General features: G+C 53.6%; 10 protein-coding genes across 10 annotated transcripts; 4 read left to right on the forward strand and 6 right to left on the reverse strand.

Moving 5' to 3' along the window:
• Positions 1-1691: 1691 nt before the first annotated feature.
• NCS57_01114000 (uncharacterized protein) lies at positions 1692-3077 on the reverse strand (the record flags this gene model as incomplete). Its single annotated transcript, XM_053060861.1, has 1 exon — positions 1692-3077. The coding sequence occupies one exon, from the start codon at positions 3075-3077 to the stop codon at positions 1692-1694; it is 1386 nt and encodes a 461-aa protein (XP_052909247.1).
• Positions 3078-3434: 357 nt separating this feature from the next.
• NCS57_01114100 (uncharacterized protein) lies at positions 3435-4225 on the forward strand (the record flags this gene model as incomplete). The annotated part of the gene is made up of 3 exons (XM_053060862.1): positions 3435-3548; positions 3652-3956; positions 4063-4225. The coding sequence occupies exons 1-3, from the start codon at positions 3531-3533 to the stop codon at positions 4223-4225; spliced, it is 486 nt and encodes a 161-aa protein (XP_052909248.1). The 5' UTR covers positions 3435-3530.
• A 264-nt stretch (positions 4226-4489) lies between these two features.
• NCS57_01114200 (uncharacterized protein) lies at positions 4490-5280 on the reverse strand (the record flags this gene model as incomplete). Its single annotated transcript, XM_053060863.1, has 2 exons — positions 4984-5280; positions 4490-4921 (listed from the first exon to the last, which is right to left on the reverse strand). Exons 1-2 carry the CDS (start codon positions 5194-5196, stop codon positions 4490-4492), a joined length of 645 nt encoding a protein of 214 aa, XP_052909249.1. The 5' UTR covers positions 5197-5280.
• Positions 5281-5472: 192 nt separating this feature from the next.
• Positions 5473-6530, forward strand: NCS57_01114300 (Protein BIG1; the record flags this gene model as incomplete). The annotated part of the gene is made up of 4 exons (XM_053060864.1): positions 5473-5600; positions 5678-6021; positions 6075-6329; positions 6391-6530. Exons 1-4 carry the CDS (start codon positions 5506-5508, stop codon positions 6528-6530), a joined length of 834 nt encoding a protein of 277 aa, XP_052909250.1. The 5' UTR covers positions 5473-5505.
• A 417-nt stretch (positions 6531-6947) lies between these two features.
• On the reverse strand, positions 6948-7513 carry NCS57_01114400 (uncharacterized protein; the record flags this gene model as incomplete). The annotated part of the gene is made up of 2 exons (XM_053060865.1): positions 7250-7513; positions 6948-7145 (listed from the first exon to the last, which is right to left on the reverse strand). Exons 1-2 carry the CDS (start codon positions 7433-7435, stop codon positions 6948-6950), a joined length of 384 nt encoding a protein of 127 aa, XP_052909251.1. The 5' UTR covers positions 7436-7513.
• Positions 7514-7828: 315 nt separating this feature from the next.
• NCS57_01114500 (Peptidyl-prolyl cis-trans isomerase) lies at positions 7829-8907 on the reverse strand (the record flags this gene model as incomplete). Its single annotated transcript, XM_053060866.1, has 4 exons — positions 8487-8907; positions 8303-8429; positions 8090-8241; positions 7829-7959 (listed from the first exon to the last, which is right to left on the reverse strand). Exons 1-4 carry the CDS (start codon positions 8809-8811, stop codon positions 7829-7831), a joined length of 735 nt encoding a protein of 244 aa, XP_052909252.1. The 5' UTR covers positions 8812-8907.
• Positions 8908-9362: 455 nt separating this feature from the next.
• NCS57_01114600 (uncharacterized protein) lies at positions 9363-9850 on the forward strand (the record flags this gene model as incomplete). The annotated part of the gene is made up of 3 exons (XM_053060867.1): positions 9363-9365; positions 9424-9468; positions 9539-9850. 3 exons carry the CDS (start codon positions 9363-9365, stop codon positions 9848-9850), a joined length of 360 nt encoding a protein of 119 aa, XP_052909253.1.
• Positions 9851-10098: 248 nt separating this feature from the next.
• On the reverse strand, positions 10099-11752 carry NCS57_01114700 (Dipeptidase; the record flags this gene model as incomplete). Its single annotated transcript, XM_053060868.1, has 4 exons — positions 10099-10675; positions 10730-11102; positions 11153-11365; positions 11449-11752. The coding sequence occupies 4 exons, from the start codon at positions 11750-11752 to the stop codon at positions 10099-10101; spliced, it is 1467 nt and encodes a 488-aa protein (XP_052909254.1).
• Positions 11753-12822: 1070 nt separating this feature from the next.
• NCS57_01114800 (Tyrosine--tRNA ligase) lies at positions 12823-14173 on the forward strand (the record flags this gene model as incomplete). The annotated part of the gene is made up of 4 exons (XM_053060869.1): positions 12823-13440; positions 13494-13560; positions 13612-13847; positions 13907-14173. 4 exons carry the CDS (start codon positions 12823-12825, stop codon positions 14171-14173), a joined length of 1188 nt encoding a protein of 395 aa, XP_052909255.1.
• A 374-nt stretch (positions 14174-14547) lies between these two features.
• Positions 14548-15387, reverse strand: NCS57_01114900 (uncharacterized protein; the record flags this gene model as incomplete). The annotated part of the gene is made up of 1 exon (XM_053060870.1): positions 14548-15387. The coding sequence occupies one exon, from the start codon at positions 15385-15387 to the stop codon at positions 14548-14550; it is 840 nt and encodes a 279-aa protein (XP_052909256.1).
• Between the last annotated feature and the right edge of the window lie 650 nt (positions 15388-16037).

A 16037-nucleotide genomic window follows, 5' to 3' on the forward strand; every position in this document is an offset into this window, starting at 1 on the left:
CTCTTCCTATCTCCCCCCCCGTGCTCCGACCATGATATACCCAGCGTTGAAGCGTCTGGTACACACGGCACTGTGGAGGGGCTATTTCCACGCTGGTAGGTTCTCTGAGGCGATTCCAGGCGGGTGGTTGTGAGCGCAGGAGCGAAGAGGCGGGCAGAATTAGGGCGCAGGAGGAGCCTTCACGCGACCGAGCGACGTTGCAGGTGGAAATGTGGCAGAGGGCGGCGGAGCGGCGTCATCCACCAGCGCAGCACAGCAAGCAAGGTCCTGCGGCGGTAAGGAGAAAAAAGTCGCCAGGGCCAGAGGGTCCGACGCCTTGTCGAGAAGAGGAAGCGAAGCGCGTAGCAGTGTCGATTGCGATGGCCGGTATCAATGTCCAGGTCGTGCAGCAAGACGAGGAGAATTGGTTGCGGGAGGAGGAAAAAATGGCTGACGACCAAGAAAGTTGACGATTGACTGGGCCTGGCTGGCTCTGGGCTTTGACTTTTGGGTTCAGGGATGCAGGAGCAGGAGCCTCTGGACAGAGCGGTAATGAAGGTCCCACCAGCCACACTGTGAGTGATCTTGGGGTGGCTTGAGCGACTTGTGCTGTCGCTGATTGGAGAGGGTCAGCAGGAAAATACACGGTTGACGGGGCAAGGTTGTGCTCATTAACGCGTCCCAAGTCCCGCTACCGCGCCTCCCCTCGACAAACGTGGCGTCCAGCTTCTGATGCGCATCAGATCAGTTGCCCGCTTTCTTTGACTGCATGAGATGATGCAAACAGCCACAGTCCGATCGGGGACAAACGAACTAGAGTCTCCTTCTTTGTCCAACAGAGCATGTGACGTTTGTTTTATTACTCATTTCTGGGCTTCACACTGGCATGACAGTGGAAAGAACCCATGGGGTAGTCAAATAGCGCCTACCTACCTTCCATGCCTGCCACAACTCTACGTGGTACCATACTTTGAATGGCCCATCATTTCTTGAAAAAGAGGGAAATATCGCTTTCAAGATCCCGCGGCCATCTTAAAATTGACAACCCCTGGAATTCAACGTAGCCGAGCTATTATGCTAGTGGGCCATCCCGGCATTTTTCATCCACCATGGGGAGCCAGTCATCATGCATCAAACGCATGGCCACCTCTTTGTCCAAGCATTCCAGAGTCCACAAAGGGGGCCAGACCTGACACACTGGAAACGAGAGTGCTCCTCATATTGGTTGGGAAGATTGGGTTCAAACAGGGAACGCCAGCTTAAAACAGACGAAAGAAAAGTCCAAAATTGGCATTTATCGAGGCTTTTTGTTTGTTCGGTTCCCCATGATCAGTCGCTCCGATGTCATCATAGTGGAGTACCAAGGAACTGGGGATCGCTTGTCTGTTTACTCAGGTACCTATCTAAGTAGGCAGCCAGTCAACAACACCTCGGCGAAATGATGCTCTGGACTGTTTGGAAAGCAAATTCTATTTTGACAACACACCAAACGACACCTGTCATCAATCAAAGTCATTCATATTGGCACTCGCCAACTGTATCTGTCCAGAATCACAAAGGTCCTGGCTTTTCGTCTCCAAGTCAAGCGACCCAGAGACCTATTCATAAAGAATACCCCAAACGCCTTCCCATGAACTGAGCGTCAAGCACTGACGAAATCCCTTCCCAACGCCGCATATTCCCTAATCGTACAGACTGTTCCGCATCCAATCTCAGAAGTTCAGCTTCAATTCAAACTCGTCTTCGTCGTCGGAAAGCACCAGAGGTTGACTCAGTGGCCCGAGGTCGTCGCCTTCGCTGTCCTCATCGAAGATGGACATGAACTGAGGGCGAGGCTGGCTCTCTTGCTTCTTCAACGCCGCCTGGCGAAGGCGAGCCGGTGTGATCGTCGAATCAGACTGGATGGAGTCGAGTGTCTCCAAAGGCTTGACCGAACGCTGAGGCCTGACTGTCGCGCCAGCTCCACGAGTTTGGGCTTGCATCATGGATGAGGCAGATCGGCCTCGGTTGTAACCGATGGTGGTTCTTGAGGCAGCTTGTGCAGTGGCGCTATCGGCATGCGAGGCCTTCGTAGGAGCGACGGTACGAGTGGTCTTTCTGCCCTGAACCAGGGAGCTGAGAGGCTTCCTAGCCTTCGTCGTTCGTGCGACAGTCGGGACCTTGGTGTTGCTGCTAGTGTCTGAGTGGATCGACAATGCCGAAGCAGCGCGTCTCGAGGCAAGGCTGGAAGGCTGCTTGGATCGAATGCCCGTTCTTTTCTGGCCCGAAACCCCGGCGGCTGCGTTCTTGGTTACCGCTGGCTTGGCATGGTCCTCAGTCTCCGAAAGGTCGTCGATGTTCCAAGTGAGAGCATTAATCTCCTGCTTGTTTCTTTCCTCGGCCTTGGTTGCCACCTTTTTCAAGGCCGCTTCGAATTCCCTGTCCTGACGAGAAATACCCTGATCATCTACAGGGTTGTAGAAATGCTGATAATACCCCTTGAGAAGGTTCTCCTTCTTGAGACCCTCAAGAGTCAGGAGGTCCTTGGGAAAGACATCAGATTCATAAGGCAAGTCCTTGGGCTTTGGTGGAGCGTATTCAGGCTCCTCTTCCTCTTGCTCGATCGCCTTTTGTTCTTCCTTAACTCTGAACTCGAGTGGTGCGAGGTCGACTGGCCGGAGTTTGGGCTTCTGAGCTGTTGGCTTGAGCTGCGTCTTCTCGATCTCCTTGACAATGTCCTTGACGCCGCCCGCCTGCCCATTCTTAGCTTTGGCATTGGTGGTTTTGTTGCCAAGGGGGGCTCTGCTTCGAGTTCCTGATGAAGTGTTTTCAATTAGCCAATTGGTCTTTGTTTTCTTTGGGAAGATGCCCATACCCATGGGAGTCGCCATGGCCTGTTGAGCTCCATGGCCCTTGGTCAGAGTCTTATCATTTCCAAGAAAGGCCTTTGCTCCTCCAAGCCCAGTCTTGCCGGTAAAAGCGGCGGGCGCGTTCTCATCGTGCTGAGCAAACCGAGATGGCGTCTTGGGGTATCGGGCGCCCGGGGTCTTGTGCTGCTGCTTGGTGGGAATTTGCTGGCTGTGAACCAGGTTCTCTTGGTCGCGATGCGCCGCCAACATGATGGCTACAATGAACGAACCAAATATTCGAAAATGTTTCTTTTGGAGTAGGTAGCTAGGCTGATGGTGTCTTCGTCATCCGTTGCAATTCAAGAGGTGATTAGTTGGGCAGGAAATAGACCCCTTTCCCCCAGGCAGCTGGGTCTACTGCCAGGATGTTTTGTTGGCCGGTGGTGGCTGGCCGGGCAACCGTATGCTGCAACCTAAAATTGGAAGGCGCAGGCATGTGAGCGCCACAGGCCAGTGACCGCCACAAACCAATGAGGCTGGGCTCGCTAGGTACGTATCGCGGCATCCACCGCCGGGAAGGCAGTTATAGAGGGGCATCACTTCTCCCCTTTCCTGAATCTTGACCACTTCATCTTACACCCGAACAACGTGCTTTTTGACTCCATCACCAGGCTTCCTCCTCCCTTTTCTTCACCCGAATCGAAACCGCCCCAGCTCATCGAAATGGACCGCATCAAGGAGGTTTGTCACCCAAGCTCCCTCTGCTACCCCGCCATAATTCCCCAAGGCCCCTGTGGAGGGGTAAACTATCGTCGCCCCATGCTAATATGGCGATGGTGGATAGAAAATGAACCAGCTCCGCCTGGAGGCCGACGAGGCCACTTCTCAGGTCGAGGAACTCAAGGCCAAGGTCAAGGTGCTTGAGCAGGAGAACCTGTCCAAGGAGCAGGAAATCACCTCGCTGCAGCACAAGAACAACCTGCTCGAGGGTGAGGTCGAGAAGCTCGAGAACGCCGTCAAGGACTTCAAGAAGGCCGCCGATGAGGGCCAGCAGCACGGCACCCAGAACGAGACTCTCCAGCGAAGGCTGCAGCTCCTCGAGGAGGAGGCCGAGGATGCCGACAAGACGCTCCGTGAGGCCAACGAGAAGTACGTCAGCCCTTTTGGCGAGCTGTCCCTCCCCACCGCCATTTCGGACACCTTCAATTTCGCTCCCTGTTGGATGGCTGTACGCTAACAATCTACCCCCTTTTAGGCTCCGACAGACCGACGTCAAGGCTGGACACTTTGAGCGCAAGGTGCAAGCCCTCGAGAACGAGCGTGACCAGTGGGAGACCAAGTACGAGGAGATGTCCAAGAAGTACGCTGCTCTCCAGAAGGACCTGGAGGACCTCCAGAACGAGATTGGCAACATCTAAGCGACTCTCGACCTCGATACATAGGTGCCGGATGCAAGATATGGTTGTTAGCATGTCCCGGGACAGCTGTGTCTGTGGCCTACCCGCCCGGCGGTTGTCTTGGTTGTATGGTTTTCAAAGTGTTGCCAGATGAGCGAATGGAGCAGCTGCCGCATATTACGTTTCTACTAGCTGGTTGAAGCTGGCTTTTCTCAAGGGTATCTTTGTAAATGCTTGTCCTCGTGGTCCTCCGGTGGCTCCTTTTTCCTCGGCTGGAGACCTTATTTATTCCCTCCTTTTGCTCTTGATCCTGTGCTTGATGCTCGTCAACTCTCTATCGAATTTGGACTCATAGCGGAACTTCTTCTTTTTCTTCTTTGGCTTCTCCTGTCGTGACTTTGCCGCTTTGCTTTCGGTTGTGTCCTTGGCCTCTTCCTTGTTGTCGTCCTCGTCCTCGCTTTCGTCGACCTTTGGTTTATGCAGCCCGTCTCTTGTCACCGATACAGACTCGATGGTAACCGTCGTGTAACGATCCTCGTCAATGTACTCTTCCTCGTGGTCCACAATGTCGAGATTGGGTTGATCAGGGAAGCCGTCCCACTCGTCAGAGGCGTCGTCCGACCCCTGCTCGATCGCTCCGGCGGCTTCTGACTCCTGTAGCATTCGGTTCACAGTTTCCACGTGCTGTTCGACCTCGCGGCGGCGTTCCTCTCGGATCTAGCAGCACAGGTTAGGATTCATCATGGGCATCCATTGTTAGGAGTGCCAGCTAGACGTACCTGCTTCCGCATCTCAATCTTTTCCTGGCGAGCCCTCTTGGCAGCCTCCTCCTGAGCATTCTTAATCCGCTGCTGCTTTCGCTTGTGGAATCCCGTCAGGTATTCATGACGCGCATCGTTGTCAAAACTGACTTCTTCGACGGCGGATGTCGATTTTCGCTTCTTCGACGGGGGCGGTAGAAGACTCTTCTTGGGCCTTGGCTTGGCGAACATGGTTGAATTAGCTCTTTCGACAAGCCCTGACGCTGTCGAGTCAACAAGAGCTATATCGAATGGACTGTTTGGTTGGATGATTGGTCTGTAGCATCTGGAAAATCCACTACCAGTCGCAAACTTTCGAGGTGGCTCTGGCTTTACAAGGGTCCTTCACCGAGGTGTGCACAAAACGGGGCGCTGCAGGTACTGAGGTGGTTACGTAAGGTGGCCGTTGCTGCATCAGCTCTCCCATGTCTGGCAGTATCCCATCACAAGCTGGAATTGACAGGCAGACACGACGTCCAAGATCCAGCAACACTATCAGCGATGCGTCTCCAAATTCTTACCAGCGCGCTGGCGCTCGTCGGCTCCGCGACCGCCTTCTCCGACTCATGGCCCCTTGTCATGTTTTCCACCTCCGAGTATGACGCGCCATCATTCCCCCGTGTCCCGTTTCCAAGCTTCAAGAGCTCCCTGCTAACGATGATGATGATTTCAGGTTCCCCGACGCCCCGAGCTCCAACCAAGTCCAAACGCGATCCCAGGCTATCGAACAGGTTAATGATATCCTTTCGACATGTCCGACCGACAACTACCTCCTGGTCATCCACAAGGATGTCAATGCTGCTGACCTCCGCCGACCGCAAACGATGCCTTACCTGCATCTCGAGATGGAGAGCAAGGATATCCATGGAAAATTCATCGTCCCCGAGGTTGTGGGCGAGTCAATCAACAAGAAGGATGTTGAAGATTATGTCTCAACGGCGTGCTCTCAGCAAGGAAAGGATGCTGTGTTCCAGGTTGTCGAGCTCAAGTCCTTGGACAATGACCCGGAGCGCCGTGGTGAGTACCTTTTGTATGCCATTCCATAAGAGCGCATGCTGATGGAGATTTAGACAATGTCGATCTGTGGCAGCAGGCCAAGAGCCTGATTGAGAAGGGTTCCCACACTGTCCTGTTCGTCGGCACTCCTCGCTCTTCCAAGAAGTCGGCTTCCTCCTCTGAGAAGACCATCTACGAGTCCGAGTTTGTCGAGCCTGTGCGCATGGATGTCAAGAGGGATGTTACGGACGGTTTCCAGCGACGAGCTGATAACGAGACCGAGTGGGACAACCGTCCTCTGTTCCAGAAGTACCAGTTCTTCACTCCTGGTGAGTCCTACATCAATGCATTCCGGTTTAGCCTTAGACATCGTACTGACTCCATTCTTAGGTATCTTCATGGCTCTTGTCACTGCCATTGTCCTGTTCTCCATCCTGGGCGTTGGCCTGAGGGCCCTCGCCAGTCTCGAGGTGTCCTACGGCGCCTTTGACAAGGACATGGGTCCCGCCGCCCAGAAGAAGCAGCAGTAAGCCACCTGTGTCTGCTCGGTGGATTCTGTCGTTAGTATCACTGCCGCAAGCGGCACGGTATTTGTATATCAGATTTACGGAGTTTGGGTTTCGTTTGGTGCGACTTGACGGGAGGAATCAGTTATCGGCATGTTGCGAGCATCGAGTGTAGACATGATATGGAGGGACGGGAGGGATTCAAATCGCGGGCCTCGACCTCGGATTTTTATCGAATGCTTTTTTCCCAAATGCTGTTTGAGAGCTGTAATAGAGAGAATTCAACGCCAAACTCCGGTCCCTGGTCTATGCATTCACCCCCATCTGTGCATCATGAGTAGCCTCCCTCATGCTCATGGCGTAATCCCGTAGTTATTGGCCTCGCTGACGCCTCTTTTTCGACACCCTCTCCTTGTTGCTTGCTATCCAGAAAACCCATCTCTACACCAAGTGGCTGGGCAGGAGGAAGTTGGCAATGCCTTCCTTCACGGCGTACTCGTGCCCACAGTTTCCGCACACAAGCTTGCCCTCGGACATCTGTGTCTCAAGCAGCAAGTGGTGCAGATCCTTGAGCGTCTTCTCATCCGCCTGAAGCTCCTCAGCCGTGGGGGCCTGCTCAGGCAGTTGAGGGAAACCAAGCTGTAACACAACAAGTCAGGGAACGTTTCCAACATCAATGCGACAGAGTGCCCCCCAATCGTTTCACTCTCTCCCCCTGTTTCGGTTTAGTGTTTAAAACTCACCTCTGAAGCCGTTACTCGGAGCGCAGCCCAGTCAAGACGGGGCAGCACGTTGAGAAGCATCTGGGGGTTCAGCTCAATCTCATCCTGGACGAGCTCGGCGTCCTTGGGATGGAGGGGGTATGAGTCGGACGAGGACTTGCAGGCCTTGACGGCGCAGGTGAGGAAGTTGAGGCTGAGGACCTTCATATTAAAATCCAGCAAGATGAATGATATTGAGTACAGTAAAACAGTGTCGACGGGATAGTGAGGCTCGAATTTGTTGTGTCTTGAACTTACAACTTTTTTTTTTCTATGGCGGGGGAGCGTTGAGTCGTAAGCCCCACGTGACAGGGGTGTTGGCTTCGCGGACAGCAAGCAGGAGAACTTGGCAAGGACTACAATGAACATCTTTTACATGGACTCGAAATTGTGGGAGTACGAGTAAGTTTGTCTTGGAATGGAGAATAAAGCTTAACAAGATCACGCATTTATCCGCAACAATTGGCATGGACAAAGCATCCAGTAGAGACAGACTATGTCAAGGTTCCAAGATACGCCAGTCTTATATTGTCTTGTCGCTGCGACACAAGTCTGATTTACCTAAAGTCGAGATCGTCGGGCAGCACGGAGACCGACGAGGAGGACGCCTGCCACGAGGGCAAAAAGGCCAGCCTTTTGCAGAGTAGACCACCCTTCATCTTCCGGGGCGAACTCGGCGGCGCCAAAGAGGTCTATGCGCGGCGGGCGAAAGAGCTACGTATCAGCACATCCGGCCACGGCATGAGGGCATGTGGAAAAGGCAACGAACAATGCGGGGGGCGTTGCGTGTTGCGTTGTCTCTTTAGAGCTCGACGTGAATACCTTCAGGGGGGACCTCGAGCTCGCCGCTCTTGAGAATCTTGACCGCCTCGACGGGTCGGTCGCCTGCGCCGGTCTTGGTCTTCTCGATCTTCTCGACGACGTCGTAGCCCTCGAGGACCTCGCCGAAGACGACGTGCTTGCCATCGAGCCACCTGTGATCGTCCTGTTAGTCTTTGTCTGATTCGGGGATTCGGCAGAGGGAATAGCGCTTACGAAGTGACGACGGTGGTGATGAAGAACTGGGAACCGTTGGTGTCGCGACCGGCGTTAGCCATGGAGAGGAGACCCTTCTTGGAGTGCTTGAGCTTGAAGTTCTCGTCCTTGAAGCGGTCGCCGTAGACTGGAAGGTATGTTAGCCAATGGACTTGTGAAAGCTGCAGAGAGTGTCAAAACATACTCGACTTGCCGCCAGTTCCGTCGCCCTTGGTGAAGTCACCACCCTGGATCATGAAGCTGGGGATGACACGGTGGAAGACGGAGCCCTCATAGCCGAAGCCCTTCTCGCCAGTGGCAAGAGCGCGGAAGTTCTCAGCGGTCTCGGGGACAGTCTTGCCGTAGAGACCCATGACGATGCGACCGAGGTTCTGGTCACCCTGCTGGATGTCGAAGTAGACCTTGTGGGTGATCTTGGGACCCTTGGCAGCCTCGGCCGTCTGGGCGAGCAGCACGAGGCCGAGCCCAATGACGAGGGCCGACGCGAAGAAGCGACGAAGGTTGAACATTGTGTATCGTCTTGTTGCCGACTGTCTGTGAAGCAGCTGACAAGTTGATGATGGTGATGGTGCGAGGAAGGGAACGAGGGGAGCTGGAGTAGGGGACACTTATACCGTAGATGGCTTACCAACTTGACCGGGGGAGGAGCTGGCGCAATTGGGGGCATGCGAGTGGCGGGGAGTCGACATCAATGGCCGGAGTGGGGAGCTCAAGTTCCAGGGCGTTTCATCAGCGTCAAGGGTGTGAAAAAGATGCGGTAAGAGAGCAGGTTGATGTTAAAATATGATCAGTCTGTTGATTAATTGGCAATTGAATTGACTGCGTCTTTATGTCTACTTGTCTCACCGCATTGTCCTTTTCCTTCACCTTGGCCCGCTGGAACGCTGCAGTTCACAGGTGTTGGAGCAGCTCCAGCGCTTGCTGCAACGCCAGTACCTGTACGTACCCCTCCACCACGGAGGATTAGCCCCGGTTTCGCCGAATGGTGCATCTTTTTCCAATTGCACGTCAGGTCCGAGATCGAGGCATGCGACTGTGATACCCACGACAAGCCGTCACAATGGTACGTTTGCGCCAATTGCTTCTTAGATGACAGTGGTAGATACTAACAACTCATCCAGGTTTTCATTCTAGGCGTCAACTTCGGCGAGCAGAAGCTGGTCAAGGTAAGTCTCTAGCCTACGTCCCACGATCCGACGATCTCAATTCTCACGCCAACGTCTCTCCCCCGAATAGAAAGCCCTCGAGTCGTTTTACGCTCTTGGGCCCACGACCTCTGCTCGCATCATGGCCAAGTACTCCATCCACAAGCTCGCCAAGGTCGGCTCCCTCGCCCCGAGAACCGTCACTTCCCTCACGGCCGAGTTATCACAAATGACCATCGAAACCGACGCCCGACGACTGGTGCAGGAGAACATTCGACGACTAAAGGATATGGGCTCGTACCGTGGTAGGCGTCACGCAATGGGTCTGCCTGTGCGCGGTCAGAGGACGAGGACACAGACGACAACGGCCAACAGGCTCAACAGAGTCGAGCGGAGGGGTTAAGCATTTCACATGCAGATTGGCCGATTTTGTCATGACCTGCATGGTCACTTGGAGTTCGATTGAGAGGTGGGCTGTCGACATGATGAGGACCTATCTCGGCGCATTTGGAAAGGCCATCAATGGGAAAGTCAACCTCCAGGAGGAAGTGCGAGCAAGAACACCTCCTTGCTGTACAAGACTTGTATATACAATGTACGATCAGATGAAATGAGATCCTAAATCGCCATATTTTGGGCGCCACAAGTACTCTACACGGTCTCGAACGTGGCCTCGAGCACGTCTGAAAACTTCAGCTCGGGCAAGACATCCTCCAGAGGCAGTTCTCCCCTGGACTGTAGGCGAGCAGCGACCTCATCCACTTCCTTCCACACTCGCAAGAGGTTACCACCAACAACCTTGGCAGCATCAACATTGCTGACACCCAGCTTCAGAAGCTCAGCGATAAGATCAGGGTACTTGGTCACGTCCTCCAGACCTCGGGGCACGCTCGGAATGCCATCAAAGTCAGTACCGATGCCAACATGATCGAAGCCAATGAGGTTTCCGATGTAGAAGATGTGCTGAGCCGCGTGTTCAATGGTTGAGTTCTGAGGGAAGAAGTCGGGCAGTCCATTGGGGTTGTCGCTCTCGACGCAGGAAATGAAATCAGGGGCGATGTTGACCATGACAAGGGAGTTGCGCTTCTTGACGAGTTCAAGGACGTTGTCCTTGACGTTACGTGGATGAGGGCAGATACTCCATGCAGAGCTGTGTGAGAAGATCACAGGGGCTTCGGAACCAGCCCAGTCATCGCCGTTGCCCAGAACATCCAGCATTGTATCCTCACTAGAAGTGACTAATTAGAATAGCACTTATGATTTCGGAAAAGGGTAAACTAACCTGACGTGAGAGATGTCTACAATCATGCCGATGCGGTTCATCTCGTGAATAAGACGACGTCCGAGAGGACTCACGCCTCCCCATAGGGGCTCAGCCTTGCGTGTAGGGTTCTCCAGAATGGCGGCGTCGGCGAACTTGTTGTGGCAGTTGTGAGTCAAGGTGGCGTAGCGCACGCCGAGCTCATGGAACTTGCGAAGGTTGGCCGCCGAGTTGCCAATCTGATGCAAACCTTCGATACCAAGGGGTGAGATCAGTTTGCCCTGCTTGAAGGCCTCGTACGCGTTGGAGCTGTCAACCTTTTGAGAGAAATGATCAGGATAGGCTGCCTGCAGCCTTGTCATGACATCAATCTGGTCCAGGGTGAACTGAACGCCTATGAGATAAGTAGTATTTGGGAGTCAGCGTGCACACAGTCAAACTTACTCGACGCGTAGTTCTCATCAGAAAAGTCAGAGCCGTTCTCTGGGCAGGGAGCGAAGAGACTCCAGAAGGCACCGCCACTCTGGCCCTGGCGAAGACGATGCAGGTCTACATGACCAGGGAGGCCGCCTTCCACAAAGGGCTGAGTGAAGTTCTCCTCGTAGATACGGTTACCATAGAAGTAGCGTATCAGCATGGGAAAGTCGACATGCCCATCTGATTAGGTAGGTTTTCGTTAGCAACTGCAATTAACACCTTTACCTGGAGAGGGCCTGTAGCATCGGGTGCTTGTGCCTTACCAATCAATGGCGTAGTCGTGAGAATATGTCGAGCCCGCTCCTCAGGCGTTCTAAGGCCGTTACCATAGCGAGGAACTCCGCCGTAACGATTACTGACTGGTCGATGCAATAAACTGAGCCCAAGAAGCGCTAGGAAAATAGCCAGGATAGCCTTCCGCGGCGTCAACTTTGGTGTCGCGGGAGGCTCATGATGCTGATGGTTGTGAAGCTGCTGGAGCAATCCTCCCTTGACCGGCCTGCTCGGACCCCTTGTCCGAGATGGTCTTGTCTTGTTAAAAGGAAGAAGGGGTTCTTGACGACCCATAATGAAGTTAAAAGAGCAAATGAAAATGAAGAAATACGCAAAGGATGGACGATAGTGGGAGATGAATGATCTGGTAGATGGAGTTGTCGTGTGTTTGATCTGGAGTCTTGAACGATGATAGATACGAGACAGGGATGAGACGGAACACGCTGACAAATATGTGCAACTCGATTCAAAGTCCACCTTTAGTGATGGAGTAATACTTGATATCACTATTCAGCAGAGATAGATCTCAAAATATCGCTTGAGAACATCTGATCTTACTCCTAATAGCACAGGTTGTTCAGGCACATTCTCTCGGAGGCTGGTTAAGACCGACGAGTTGGACTGCCTGCCTCCACAGTGCAACTCGCCCTGTCGCACTTGCGGACTTTCGGACCTTCGGACTTTCGGAGGAGCCGCTCAGGGGTGTCACCAGCCACGGGCATTGCACAAAGTTTTGTGCACAGCCCGAGCTCCTGCCAAACGGAGCCGAAAACGGAGGGAATGACCTCGTTATCCCCTCGACGTTCACCGTTTTGGCGGAAATATTGAGCCTCCATTCCGCAGGGAGTCAGCTCATTTTGGCGGCCGAAGTACACGGACGCGGTCTGACCTCCAGGTCTGGTCCCCAACTTCTAAACCGACTGCGCAATTCATCATGGCGGCTGTTTCAATTGAAACCACCAGCCACAGACAGTCATAGGGAGGCATGGAGAGCGCGGACGGATGGCCAACTCAGCCAGAGGCTATGAGGATTATGATGAGATCTACATAAGAAGAGTTAAATAAGAGCAAAAATCATCATGAGAACATGTAATAATTTTAAAAGACTCCTATAATTGTATTTATATTTCCTTAAGGTAGGCCTCGTCCCACCCTCACCGTTTGGTGGCGGAAAAACTGAGCCTCCTTTCCGGCGGGGAGTCCGATTCACTGCACCTTCAGGTTTTGGCGGGGTACCAATGTACCTGCCCACCTCGACTGTGCGTGAGTCAAACGGCAGGAGTAGCAGGCGCAACACCATTAAAAGCCCTTCTCGGCCTACAATTCTTTCTCCCTCCAACATCAACCCGACTGCGCAGTGAATCATGACGGCCCTATCGATCGAAGAGAGGCTCGGCCTCATCCGAGAGAACCTCGCCGAGGTCCTCAACCCCGAGATCATCGAGTCCATCATGGCTGAGGGACGGCACCCCAAGATCTACTGGGGCACCGCTACCACTGGTCGACCTCACTGCGGCTACCTCGTGCCCGCCATGAAGATTGCCCAGTTCCTTGCCGCCGGCTGCGATGTGACCATTCTCCTTGCCGACGTCCACGGCTTCCTCGACAACCTCAAGGCCCCGCTCGAGCTTGTCGCACAGCGCGCCAACTACTACCGATTCGTCATCACCTCTATGCTCAAGGCTGTTGGTGTACCTATCGACAAGCTGCGATTCGTCCTCGGCAGCTCTTACCAGACTAGCTCGGATTACACCATGGACGTCTACAAGCTGACCGCACTCGTGTCGGAGCATGACGCCAAGAAGGCGGGTGCCGAGGTCGTGAAGCAGACTTCCAATGCTCCTCTGAGCGGTCTCATCTACCCCATTTTGCAGGTGCTGGACGAGCAGTACCTGGATTGTGATGCTCAATTCGGTGGCGTTGACCAGCGGAAGCTGTTTACGGCGGCTAAGGAGTGGCTACCCAAGCTCGGATACCGACAGGTGAATATTGATTCTGAGCTTGGATTCTGAACATATGCTAACACTTGTTGCAGCGAGCGCATCTCCTCAACCCCATGGTTGCTGGTCTGAACGGCAACAAGATGAGTTCAAGTGATGAGAGTGCGTGACTCACTGCGACTTTAGTCAAAGCTCCCAACTAACTCTTCGCAGACAGCAAGATTGATCTTCTGGATTCCCCCGAAGCCGTGGCTAAGAAGATTCGGAAAGCGGAGTGCGTCCCTAAGGTGGTGGAGGGCAACGGCGTGCTGGCCCTGGTGGAGTACGTTCTGCTTCCAGGTTCAGGTCTGAAGAATGGTGTTCGCGAGGTCAAGGTTGAGAGGCGCGACGCCGAGCCCCTGGTCTACACCAACATCAAGCAGATGCAGGAGGACTACGAGAACGATGTGGTATGACTTGCCCACGCCCCTCCCTCCGATGAGCCTATTACTGACTATGCCCTTAATAGTTGACACCCCAGATGCTCAAGGCCACCGTGACTCAGGGTCTTATCGATATCATGACGCCCATCCAGGCCGATTTCCAGGCCTCCGAAGAATGGCAGGAGGTGACGTTGAAGGCGTACCCCCCACCAGCTAAGAAGGAGAAGAAGGTGAAGAACAGAGGCACCCGATTCCCTGGAGCCAAGGGAGGAGCCGATGCCCAGCAGGATGGAGTGACAAAAAAGGTTGAGGAGTTGTCTGTGGCCGACGGCGCTCAGCCCAACGGTGCGTGAGAGGGTTAATGTCAAAAGAAAAAAAGAAGAAAAAGGGGATACGATTGCTACACGGGAAACGGTCAGGACTCAAGCGTGTTTATCCGGGCTCATGGTCTTTGTTCAGCGGACCCTATAGACTCATTCGACGCCCCAAAAGCGATATAGATGAGACATGAAGAACGAGGCCTCGAGATACCATTTGAAACGAGATATGTAAAACTAAGATACTACACTATGAGATTACTGATTAGTACACGGTTTATCTCCACCCAGGACTATTTTCCAATCCCCCCTTTCTTTGAACAAGTTGTAATGTAAGAGGCTCCAACGCCAGTGGGTATACAGTCACGATATCAACTCTCCATGCAGACTCCTTCCAGCAACCGTGGATGTTACTCGAAACAGCAAGCTTCGTAGACGGCGTACCAAGAGTTCGGGTCCTCGTTCAACTCGAGCGTAGCCGGCGAAGCATCGTACAGCTCACACTGGTTAGTGTCGGCGATGTGTCCAATGGTGACACAATTGTCATTCTCCTTGCACTGGGTCTTGCAAGTCTCCAAGTCAGTATCCCGCTGAAGGTCGAGGAGGTGACTGGAGCTGTTTTCGCCGAGGTAGCCGGTCTTTCCGCAGACGAGGTTGGCCGCGGGAGGGCAGCTAGAGCCAGAGGTTTGGCTGGGCGCAGCGGATGTTGTGGTCGAGGCGGCAGATGTACGGGTCTCGAGGGTGGTGGTCTCCTGGGTGGTTGACTCGTCGGCGGTGGTAGAGGAGGGGGCAGTTGTAGAAGAAGTTGTAGATGGAGCGGCTGTAGAAGAAGTGGTGGAGGGAGCGGTTGTAGTCTCTTGAGCCGAGGTGGAGGTGGTTTCAACCTTGGAAGTGGAGGTTGTGTCAACTGCCGTGGAAGAGGTCGTCTCGGACTCGCTTGAACCGTGAGCTCCTACATCCGTTGTAGTCTCAGACACGGTGACTGAGTTGCTGGTGACGGAAGAGGACTGTGTTGTCTTCGTCTCAGAGGCCTCGGTGGTGGACGTGGTTCCAGTGGTCTTGGTCTCCGAGTTGTTGGAGACGCTGGGGTAACTTCCAGAGGTTGTGGTAGAAGGCTGAGCAGATGTCGTCGTGACAACTTCAGCGGTTGAGACGGTGCTGGAGCTTCCATGGGGCCTGCATGGACCAGCATGGGCTCCAATGGCAAGGCCGGCCACAATGGCAGTGATGAGGGTGTTGACTGAAGGCATGGTGAGTGAGTGAAAGAAGGTAGTCAAGAAAAGATGGTATCAGAATGGAGATGAAGTCAATGATTGGAGATGAGTCTTCAAACAAGAAAAACGAGTGAACTGAAGGCTCTCTAAATAGCAAATCACAACACAACAAGGTCATGCATCCCTCAGGGCGGCAGGCTCCTTTATAAGGGGGCCAAGGGCCGCCCTCAACATTGGATATTTCCCGCCCTCATCCGAACTCCTCATGTTGGCCGCGCCCTGACCTGACCCTTGGCAACAAACAAATCAAGAATGGGCCCATATTCAGGGCCAAAAACAGCAGCGGGAACTAATTGGCGCCTTTGTTCCTGAATGTCTTGAAAGAAACAAAAAAGAGTCCACATGGGTGTGTGGGGATGCAGGTGAAGCTCTTGGCCGCCGTTCCGAGCGACCAATGACGGCTGGTGTTTCGAGGGAGCTGAGTCGAGGACTGGGCGTTTAGGGCGACGGTACGATTCGATGTGACCAGGGCACGTTTTGTTGGTGATGCAGGGAAACTCGTATCAGTGCCTGAAGATGCGGTGGACTAATCTCTCAAAGGGAAAAGTGCAATTGCCATTTCATCTGTGCGTTGCATGCAGTTGGTCGTTGAGATGAGATGATGGGGGAGGCTCTCGGTTCGATAA

The sequence above is a fragment of the Fusarium keratoplasticum genome, chromosome 9 (genome assembly GCF_025433545.1).
Source record: "Fusarium keratoplasticum isolate Fu6.1 chromosome 9, whole genome shotgun sequence".
In the NCBI taxonomy this organism is placed as follows: Eukaryota; Fungi; Ascomycota; class Sordariomycetes; order Hypocreales; family Nectriaceae; genus Fusarium; species Fusarium keratoplasticum.